We start from the raw sequence: 11,200 nt of genomic DNA on the forward strand, positions 1-11,200 counted from the left end.
ATACATTGACGAAAAATGTAAATACTTAAATATCTTGGGAAGAGTAGAAAATCAGTTTTTTTAATTGTCATGTTTGAATTCAGCACATTAAAATCCATAACAGCACATTTCATTCTAGATTTGAAGTTTTCGTGACTGCAGGGATCCATACTCTTTGGTTGTTTCGATGAAGTCACGTAGGTATAAAATAAAAGAAATTTAATCACGACGTTTCGATTGCAACACAAGCAATCACCATCAGGTGGGAAAACCACAGCAAGAAAATGTAGCAAAAATTGTATTGCTGTGGTTTTCCCACCTGATGATTGCTTGTGTTGCAATCTAAACGTCGTGATTTAATTTATTTTATACCTACGTGACTTTACCGAAAGAGAACATTTTTATCTCTGAAGCAGACGACGTCTAAAAATGTGTAGACCAGTGTAATCGGATCGATTTGCCAACGAACTTCAATTACCTGTGAAAACTTGCGAATTCGCCCATGTCGTGGGAAAACGAACGGGGGTGAAGACTTGCGGATAATAGGATAAATTTGCCGGGTAACCCCGCTTAAGAGTCAAGTGAGGGAACACGTCCCTGAGGACGACCATCGCGGAGATGGAGCAATTAGATTAGCCCATCTGCTGAAAGGGAGATGGATTATAGCACCGCAGCAGCTTGACATGCCTTTGTCAAGCAGTGGATAGACCATGGCTGACGATTATATTCCAAAGTGAGGAACCCACGAGACAATCATGTACATACTGCATTTATTGTGACGTCCATTCACACCCATTCAGAATGAACCTTAAAGAAAGAGCGTCAATATGAGAAGTGACTCGAAAATAGAAATTTAAAGGGTGGTCCAAATGTCTTGTGACTCTCATTAAATTCTCAAAAATGTAAAAAATTTTTACGTAATGTTGATTTAAAACATAAATAGAGGCAAAGGAAAAATATGTTCGGGGTCAATTAATTGGGGGGGGGGGGTCACTAGACATCTGGATCACCCTGAACAGCACTTTCCACAATGCATTATATCGTATTCAGCGCCAAACATAAAAATGTTTGTATGTTTACATTTATTAGGATGGAAACAGACAATTCAGGAATTGTATACGATACGACCAATGCAAATAAAAGTGAAAAGAAAATATACAGCACAGCGATACCAGTAGTGCTGTTATACGTGGGCACTCAGGAAGACAACAATAAGGATACCTTTGAAGGATAGAGATGAGAATGCCGAGATGGATATTGGGATTTCTGTATGCATGTAGGTATGGTGAACTTATTTCGCATCATACGTAGCCAACCGTGCTAATCTGAGGTGCGGGGTAATCAGAGGTGCAGATGAGAAGGACATTAACAGGTTCCAAAGTAAAGGCTACGAATATTTTCAAAAAGGCGAGGGAGGCCAGACCTAAATGGTTCGGGTATGTGTTCAGAAGAGACAATACAGATCTGATTATACAAAAACCTTATCCATCGCGGGTTTTGCCATCGTGGATTTAACCATTCGCGTCAATTTCGTTGAGGTATCGTTCGCCGATGGAGCTCCTTGGGTTCTCGACCATTCACGCTCGAGTGTGAGATTCCTATACAGTATGCATCGTACCCAAGTACTGTGCTCCAACTGCACTCTGCTAACGATGCTGCTACGGAAGAATGTATGTACAGGTACTCCTCTACCTATGAACTTTTAGAGATACGAACAAACCTGTCCGTATGACCAGTCGCCTGTTCGGACCGAGAGTTATAAGCTCAACCGCCACGCAATAGATGGTGGCATTTACATCTGCAAAACATGAAGAATCAGTGGCATCTACGTCTACAGGAGATTATACAACTTTTAAAGCGATTCCCCGTGTTTAGTGTACATGTCGTACAACATGTTTGGAATCAATAGGCGTAAAGTTGGACTCATGAACAAATCGACTTACGAACAGACCTCTGGAACCTAACTCGTTCGTAAGTAGAGGAATTCTTGTATGTTTAACTTCTTTCACACCATACGTAGCCAACTGTGCTAATCGCGGTTGCGGGGGAAGTACAACAAACTAAACACAAAAAGCAGTTTTAATGAAATAAGTTTTGAATATAGATTCCTAATATCAGAAGAGCGTTCCAGACGGCCACAAAAGCGCATCTGAAAGCGAGCGATGCAGAATAAATGTGCAATCATCATCAATCATAATAAAAAGCGTTTTTTTCTTTTTTAAACTGCATATTTACTGTACATGTCATTGACCTCATTTTTAGGTTAATGCAGAGTCAAATAAAACAAAATGACGAGGTGTCGCAACACGAACAGTGAACCAAACCCTTTTTTTTCCATATGCCTTCGAGTTTGAGGATCGCTGATTTGCCGATTGCAGCTATTTTCAAGAAGGTAACCCCCGTGATGGGCAAGGTTTTGGTGTATAAGGGCTATGAAGATGTACGCCACCTGTGCAGGACAGGGAAAGGGGAGCCCGGGGGTGAGATTGAAGGGTGGAATGAGATATGACAGGTGGGGAAGAGGCAAAGAATTAACGCACATGGATAAAGACAATCTGAGCAGCCGACCACAACCTTTGATTTAGAAGAGAAGTGCTTTGTGTACAAAATAACAGGCGGAGTAGGGGGGGTGATAAATAATATTACCAGCCAAAACATTTGAGTCTTGTCTTGTCCGGACTGGTCTTTACATTAAAGGTGCCCTAGGCAAACAATGTAACTTCCCTTTTAAATAATAATTTATACTCCGATGCATTTGAACCTTCCTCCATAAGTCACTTAATTGTTGCGACAATCCTCTCCTCAGGAAACATTCTCTATCTACATGTATATGCTGAACCTCCGCCTTGTCCAGTCTTCTCACCTCTCTCCACTCTTTACCAGATGTACCACAGCGGGGTCGGCACTTGCCCTGGTGCAAGGAAATAAATTGGGGCCTCCTTCAACTTTCTCTCCCTCTTCATAGCTCAGTGCCTAGGCCCTTTACCTTTGGACCCTGGGCCTCATTTACAGTCGCACTGCCTATACACCCAAAACTCTGCACCGCCACCGGACCGCGAACCACTAGGTCATCAGCCCGCTAAACTCTGGGGCGGCGGCGATCTGCATCATTTGTCCGGACGGTAACCCGTGCGTTTGCTCATGTTTCCTCAGAGTGGTGGCTCGCGAGAAAGCTTTGCCGCACACTTCGCACTGGTGCTGCTTGCCCTGCATGTGCACGTACTGGTGGTTCTTGAGGGTAGTGGGGTGCGAGAACGCTCGGTCGCACACTTCGCAGCGGAACGGCTTCTCACCCGTGTGCACGCGTTGGTGGCTCTTCAAGGTGGTGTCCCGGGCGAAGCTGCGGTTGCACACCTCGCACACGTATGGCCTCTCCCCCGTGTGTATGCTCTGGTGCCGTTTGAGCGTCGCGGTGTGCGAGAACGTCTTCCCGCACGCGTCGCACCGGTAGGGCTTCTCGCCCGTGTGCACGTGCTGGTGTCGTTTCATCGTGGCGGGCTGCGAGAACGTCTTGCCACAAACGCCACACCGGTAGGGCTTCTCGCCTGTGTGCACACGCAGGTGGTTCTTGAGCGAGAAAGCCCGCGCGAACGCCTGCCCACACACCTCGCAGCGGTACGGCTTCTCGCCCGTGTGAAGGTGCTCTCTCAGCTGGGACGACCAGGATTGAGATTTATCGAAGGGACTCTCCTGCATGTGCGCCGACTGGCACAAGTCTCCCATCTCGCGCGTGCGCGTCTTCCGGCAGCGGCTCCGGAATGTGCGTCCGTACGCGTTGCGGCCGTGCGGGTTCCCCGTCGCGTGTGTGAGCCGGTGGCGCTCGAGGGAGCCGCTCTGCGAGAAGCCACGACCGCACTGCTCGCATCGATACGGCGTCACGGTCCGTTTATTTAAAACGAACCGAGCGTTGCTCAACTTTGGGAAGCATGGTCCAATCGTGCCATGTGCAAGCGACAGACTGCTTTCGTTCCACTGCTGCTGTTCCTCGTTATCCTGACTCGCGGTGTTTAGTCGGGGCAACGGTGTTCCCCGGAGCGATGATGTTGATCCCTCTGCCACTGCCGGAGATGTGTGCTCGAACGGAACAGTTGATATTTCTCTTTTGAGCTCGACTGCAGAGTCCTGCTGTGGTGACGAGGGTGGGCCAGGTTTGGCGGTGCAGGGGAGCCCCACTCGCTCGTACAGCGAAGTCACGGCTTGAATGAAGATGCCGGGGTCTTCCCCTGGGGATCCTTTATCTACAGGATGCAAAAATTTCACACGCTATGGAGCCAGGCCGATGACAAAATCACTCAGAATGCGCCCCACCTTGTCATCTCAGCAGGGTTAAACCTCGATAGTGCTTGCTTAGATCGTGATTAGTTGGGTGACCGTCATGAATAAAGAGATTGTCATAGGGCTGCACGTCTACGCTCCTTGCCTACACCAAACCCGCACTATCGAGCATGAAGTACAGTCAAATAATCCCCATTGGCCGCAGTGGGGATGACCTCAACCAGCACTGGAACGACAAAGGGTTTGTACCTATACAGGTTAAGCTGCATTACATCCAGCGTATGCTCCTTTTATTGTTATCTACACGTTAGGACAATTCAGTTGTCGCCAATGTAGCTGAAAACCACACTAACTCCTAATTGCCTCCTGCTAGAGCGAAATTGCCAACTCATTTATCAAAGTGATAGTGTGCTTGCTTACGCTTCACAATACCTCCAAACTTCCCGAAATGTCCAGCTCACCTCTACCAGCCCCCGCACTCGGCATGGGAGTAATCGTTTATTTCTAATGGACTACTTCGATTGCCTTAAGAAATTTTCCAGCAATCGATTACTTTCTCACTCATCGATTAGTTGAACGATTCCTCTCGAATATGGAAAATAACAATAGATTTCGGTAATCAGGGAGAGCCTCAGAGTCGAGCCGCTGCTCCTCCGGATCGAGAGGAGCCAGTTGAGGTGATCTCGGCACCTTGTAAGGGCACGTCCCAGTGGGTGAAGACCCCGCAGCCGGTCCAGGACACGCTGGCGGGACTATGTCGCTCGGCTAGCCTGAGAATGCCTGGGAATTCCCCAGCAAGAGTCGCCAGGAAATGGAGGTTTGGACAACCTTACTCAACATGCTGCTGCCACGACCCTCACCCAGACAAGCAGACTGAGAAACGAACGATAGATTTTACTAAAATGTTCTTCTTCTTTCGTATGGCTGATGTAGATGAAGAGCGACAACTACAATTTTACATTCTGGTGGTCAAGCCAGATAACCACGTCAGGAGCAGCGGAGTGTATTGCTATAATCTCTCCTTCATATTTGTGGATCGGGCATTGCGTCGTTATATGTGGTATGGTCTGTTCTGGATGACCACAGTTGCACACTGGACAGTTTTTAATAAAATGTTCATCGAGGCACTGGAGGAGAATGGGGAGAAGAACTTGGACGCCTGGTGCGTGTGTGCATTGTGTCTGTGTGTCTGCTGCTGGTAAAATTAACCTCCACACACGTCCATATGCTTACAGCTCATACTTGTGATGGTGATGGGGGAGCCTGGGGAGGGGGCGGCAGTGGCAGTGGTCGGGGGAACAAGTGAACATCTGTGAAAACGAGCTTCATAGCTCATCGGACTTCTCCAGGATAAAAAAAAGGATTCTGATTCTGAGTGTGTTAGAGTTTTACATGCCCTATAGCCAACCCCACCCCCTCCTTTCCTACTCACTGAAGTCACTTCGTATTGCCGTACCCAGTAATCGATTAGATATCGATTATTCGATCCAAAAATATAAGTAATCACGATTTCTCGATGTTGTAATTTGCCCACCCCTACCCTAAAAACCGGTGCTCACTCTACAGGCCACAACAAATTCGCGCCACCAAACTATCACCACCGCTGCTTGCTTTGTTTACAACTATTTGGCTACCCACTCAAGCGGCGACCTGCTTGAGGGCAGTTATAAAGGTGGCCATTGTGCAAGGTCTCTATTTTAATATCCAGTAGGTTCAAGAACAAACAAAACTGGTTTTCGGTAATAGTTATGCATTGGATGGTGGAAGAACCCACGTGTTTAATGTGTAGCGTCTATACGCACCCTTGCTGTCGCACGCTTCCAATTGCATCTCGCCGCTCGTCTGGAAAGGGATGAAGCTGGAGTCGGCTGTGGGCGAGTCTGGAAAAAGCACAAACACTCCGTCAGTACTCGCTTGAAAACGCACACGATAGATTAGAAGAACCGTATTGTTTAAGTTCATCATTGTAGTTTCTACCACATACCACATCCACGGCAGTATTCCTCTTCTACTTTAATTACGATCTCGGGCTTGCTGTCAGTGGCAGGTGGAAAGGATGCTTCAGAGCATGTCCTAGGGCCTTCTATAGCTCCCAGCCTCTGTACGGACAACATCAGCTCCCTGCTCAAGCCGCTGAACAGCGCGAGCAGCACGTCCACCAGGCCTCCCAGAGTCACGTCGCTAGCGGAGAAAGCGGCGGCGTCGTCCCAGCACGGCGTCCCAGCGTCGTGGGGATCGGCACCCCGCAGGGTCTTCACCACCTGCCGCAGCACGGCGTAAAAGCCGAAGGGCAGGCGGTCGCGCGCCGTGGCCAGCAACTCGGCCCTCACGAGGCCATCCCCGACGCAGGCGCGCAGGACCCCGTAGTCCCGGATGCCCAGCTCCGAGTCCATGGCCCGGGCCACCTCTTCGTTAACGCCCTGCGCCTCCAGCCACGCCGGGAAGTCCCCGCTTGGCTCCAAAACCGGGGTGGCCACTGCACACGCCATCCTAGTGGGATGAGCAGAATAATCATGAAACGTATTTATATTGGCATGTATTAAATCAAATGCAGTGTTGTGTATGGACTGGCCTTTTCCATTTTAAAGCTCACCTCTTTTTTTATCCCCCATTCTCCTCCTCTTCCATTCCCTGGTGCCTCTACTCCTTCCCATCCCTCTCCTACCCTTTTGTGAACCAAGTACCCTCCATTGCAGTCACTCATTCCTCAACCCTTACACGCCCCTGTTATCTACATAATTGCATTGTCACCTTTTTTTTTTAAACCATATCAAACGCCTTCAGTGAAGGCATGCTATAAATATAACATTCGGTGATATACTTTTTCTTATATACATAGTGTAGGAGTACTCATCTTCAGTAAGAACCCTGAACTAGTAATAATGGCAATTCCACATTCTCATGGCGGGATCCAATGTCTCCATTTGACAATCACCGCTCACGTCCACAAAGCGGTACCTATTTTTATGGACTTGAATAAGGACGATAACAAGCGGCTCTAACCACAGAGCCACCTGTATGTTGGAACTTCTTTCGCGCCGTACGTAGCCAACCGAAGTTAAGCATGCTTGAGCTTGTATTAGCACAACCATGCACAGCAGGCTGTTATTGGGCACGAGCCTGCATGGTGGGTAGCAGAGAGAAATACAGCAACATGTATTGTTGTACTAAAGTGCCACGTTCAGCGAGGATCTACTGGTTTTATATATCTTACAATGATTACAGGGAATTAATTAATAAAAAAAACTATGCAAATTTTTTATAAGATTTGCAATTTAAAATTGTGTTTGTTTGCATGTTCACCACAAGTACGTGTGGTTATTACATACCTGTCAACCCATACGGTTTACCCGTATTATTGTATAGGGAAATTGAGTTGTCAGGTCCATACGGCGTACAGCAAGTTTCGATACGGGCAACAACACAATAATGTCTATTTGTTTGTGTTTCTCCCTTGTGATGGGACTTTGTAGGGTGAACGTTGAGATTTATAAGGGCACCGGGGTGACCTATAAGGTCTGAATTTGTATGTAGTAAGGTAGGTACTGATATGGGGTTAGCAGGTAAGGGTTCATGCAGATTTGATTCCTTGCAAAAGGTTTCTATTTGCTGTTTGAACATCTTAACACCCTGTTTTATTGCCAGAAAGGGTATAAACCTATTCTTATTTTTTCATACATTGTGTTGAACTTCTTTCGGACCGTACGCAGCTAACCGTGCTATTCGGGAGGTGGGGGGCGGGGCAAAATAAACTAAAACACAAACAAAAAGCAGTTCGAAAGAAATGACATTTAAATCTTGACGATTTGAGTGCACCTTAGCACCATGCAAAAACCAAAAAAATATGCTGGGGGCGCTGCTCGAGGTAAATTACTTAAATCCGTCCATAATGTAGGTTTTTTGGGGGTTAGATCGTGTAAATATAAATGTGTCGTTAAATCCGCCACCACCCGACACAGCCAATTAGTAAGGGGTTTGTCACGTAAACAGAACATGGCCAATTTGTTACGAGTACAGCAACACCGGTTGCGTTGGAGAGCAAATCCACATTTACACTCTGAGTCCGACGTTTCGCCAGTAAACACATTCCTGCGGAGGGAGCTGGTAGGAACGTCGGGTTGTTCAGTCAATGGCCAGGGTCAACGGCGGCGTGGTGTATTCCGCAAATATGCCCGACTGTGAGGGCGGGCACAAGCCGGCGTGAGTAGGTTAAACGTTGAGTTTTATAAGGGCACCACGGGGTGACCAGCCCCTCCCCACCCAGCCCCACCCCTCACCCAGCCCCACCCCACCCAGCCCCTCCCCACCCTCCACCCAGTCCCTCCCCACCCAGCCCCACCCCTCCCACCCCCTCCCCTCCCTCCCCACCCCTCCCCTCCCCACCCAGCCCCTCCCTGCACGACGGACGGACACAATAATTCCCTGTGGGCTGGTGTAACCAGGAGGTTCCTACCAGTAATTACAACCAGCATCATCAGGCTGCCTTGTCCAAGCTTAATAAATCTGACTTGCATATAACGCAGTCACGATTTACGTCTATTTAGTGACCATGCTTACCATTTTTGTCTATTTTAAAACTCCTATCATCGTTTGTTTTATATTTGTTTGCTGCTGTTAACTTGCTGACACCCCCGTGCCCCACACTGAACATCTGTAAACAACAACAAAAGAGCTTGATGGCTCAGCGGATTCCTCCTCTATTCTTAAGTGAAGATGCCGATTCTCAAATCCGTTCCTCATTAAACCGAGCACAGACGAGGTTACCTTTGTACGGAGGGAGTTCGTGCGGTCGAGCAAGTTGATGACTATGGGGGGGTGATGGTTGTAGGCTGCGTTATACTTCGTCGTTTTTTACGATTTACTTAAGACTGCCCTACTAAGCCTTTGTTGTGTGTTTTTTGTTTCAATGCCCTGCTGGATGAGGACCTTTCACCGCGTGGTCTTGTCCACACCGCACACCTGTCAACCCATACGGATTACCCCGTATTCTTGTAACAGGTTAATTGAGTTGTTTAGGTCCATATGATGGTAAAGCCGTTTCAATACGAGCAAAACAACAATTAAAAAAAAAATGTCTTTGTTTGTGATTCTCCTCCTTGCGATGGGACGTTGCAGGACGAACGTTGAGATTTAAGAGGGCACGGGGTGGCCGATAGGGTCTGAGTTGGGTCTGTGATGAGGTGGGGCACTGATAAGGAGGGGGATGACAGGTGGTTTGTCCATACTTCACCACGCCGGTCCACGCGTGATCGCTCTCCCGTCAAAGTAAACAACGCGGCACCCACTCGACAATCACTTTTTTCCCGCACCGCTGATTCGCGACCCTAGGGGGGGAGGGTCCGTGGCAATTTGACCGTTAAAGTCACGTAGATTGGAAATAATAAAATAAAATAAAATTCAAATCTAGAAATAATAATACAATTTTACACAAGCAATCATCATCACAGCAAGAAATCTTTTTTTTATTTTCTTGCTGTGGGTTTCACACCTGATGATGATTGCTTGTGTTGCAATGGAAACGTAATGAGAATTTTTTAATTTTATTTTTATTATTTCCCTTCTACGTGACTTTACCGAAAGAACCAAGGATATGAATCCCTGCAGTCACGAAAGCTTTAAATCGAAATTTGACCGATGTCATATTCACTCTGTCGTGTGTGCGCGTGTGAGTGTCACTCATTTTCAGAGGCGGTGACACTTTCAGCTGATAAGACATCGTCAAATTTTTTTTTTAGGGCCGCCACAAATTTGAAAGCATGGGGGGGAGGGGGCGGGGTGACAGCATGATAATGATTATGCTGCGGGGTGTTTTCAAAATCGTCCGGATTTAAACGAGTTTTCAATCTAGGGGGCGTCCATAAATGACGTCACGCGATTTTGGACGATTTTTTACCCGCCCCCCCCCCCCCTAGTCACACGGCGTCACAAAAAGTCAGACCCCCTCTCAAATATGACGTCACAAAGCTATGCCCCCACCCAAAAAAATATATAAAACATGCTTCAAATCGCTTTAAGCTATTGTCATTGCAGTGCGTATTTAATGTGGCGCTGCACTCTGATGTTGTAGGAGAAAACATTTATTAAAGTCTATTTAATTAAGTAGAACGTGTCTAGATTTATTTAAAGTTGCGCATTTTGATGTGACGTCACATTTCTCAAACCCCTCCCCCCCCGCCGTCACACATCGTCACAAATGTCTGACCCCCCCCCCCCCCACCTAGGTGCGTGACGTCATTTAAAGACAGCCCCTAGATTATTTAAAGTTGCATAGCTCCAGTGGCTTCCTAACATCGGAAGGAAGAGCGTTCCAGACGGCCGCAAAAGCGCATCTGAAAGCGCCGCGCGATGCGGTGACCGCCCGTCTTTGTTCGACGGCTGAGCCAAAAGCCGCCACCGCCGCTGCTGTCGAGGATGACCGGAGTTCTTTATGCTCTGGTTTGTGATCTTTGACGAGAGATCAGCAGCGAGGAATTGTCGCTAAATCCCCCCCCCCCAACTTGTGTTTAAAAGGGAAAAAAGAGTTGTGGGTGCGTCCTATGTGTAACGTCGTCCCCCTTTGCACATCCGCAACATCAAATGCACTCTGACTTTCAAGAAACATCTAAAGGCCTCCTCGATGTGTTCGGTGGATTGACTATGGCTGATGATGGCTAATGGAGAAAATACATTTGATGGAAACTCTAAGAATAATTCAGAAGTACATAATTCCAGTAGAATGTTTATTGTTGGAAATGTACCATCTGCCGGAAAAGGTGAATAATACATATTTAAAAAACAAAAGAACAATCCAGATAAGGCAAAGATGTGGATTGGGCAACATTCTAAGAGGTGGCAATTTTCTTTGAAGGGCGATGGCACACACGATGTGGAGAGGCCCTCATCCAGCAGGTGACGGTGCATTTCTGGAAGAATAAGAGATTTTGTCCGTCTATGAGTAATCTTACAG

The 11,200-nt window shown here is 47.3% G+C and overlaps 1 protein-coding gene across 2 annotated transcripts; it reads right to left on the reverse strand.

Annotated features, from left to right (window-relative positions):
* Window positions 1–384: 384 nt before the first annotated feature.
* On the reverse strand, window positions 385–9,513 carry LOC133359242 (zinc finger protein 391-like). 2 transcript variants are annotated; one of them, XM_061577710.1, is made up of 4 exons: window positions 9,019–9,513; window positions 6,239–6,744; window positions 6,057–6,134; window positions 385–4,217 (listed from the first exon to the last, which is right to left on the reverse strand). In XM_061577710.1, the coding sequence occupies exons 2-4, from the start codon at window positions 6,741–6,743 to the stop codon at window positions 3,043–3,045; spliced, it is 1,758 nt and encodes a 585-aa protein (XP_061433694.1). In that variant the 5' UTR covers window position 6,744; window positions 9,019–9,513; the 3' UTR covers window positions 385–3,042. The 2 variants fall into 2 exon arrangements, with proteins under 2 accessions (XP_061433694.1, XP_061433695.1); XM_061577711.1 differs by lacking the exon at window positions 9,019–9,513 and having other exon boundaries at window positions 6,239–7,083.
* Between the last annotated feature and the right edge of the window lie 1,687 nt (window positions 9,514–11,200).

Source organism: Lethenteron reissneri, chromosome 64 (genome assembly GCF_015708825.2).
Source record: "Lethenteron reissneri isolate LAM-NWPU_2019-01 chromosome 64, ASM1570882v1, whole genome shotgun sequence".
Lineage (NCBI taxonomy): Eukaryota > Metazoa > Chordata > Hyperoartia > Petromyzontiformes > Petromyzontidae > Lethenteron > Lethenteron reissneri.

Coding starts and splice junctions, on each gene's coding strand:
- LOC133359242 (XM_061577710.1), bottom strand. CDS start 6,743: ATGGCGTGTGCAGTGGCCACCCCGGTTTTGGAGCCAAGCGGGGACTTC. Junction 6,135..6,238: donor GGAATACTGCCGTGGATGTG/GTATGTGGTAGA, acceptor TGCTTTTTCCAG/ACTCGCCCACAGCCGACTCC. Junction 4,218..6,056: donor GGAAGCGTGCGACAGCAAGG/GTGCGTATAGAC, acceptor TGCATCCTGTAG/ATAAAGGATCCCCAGGGGAA.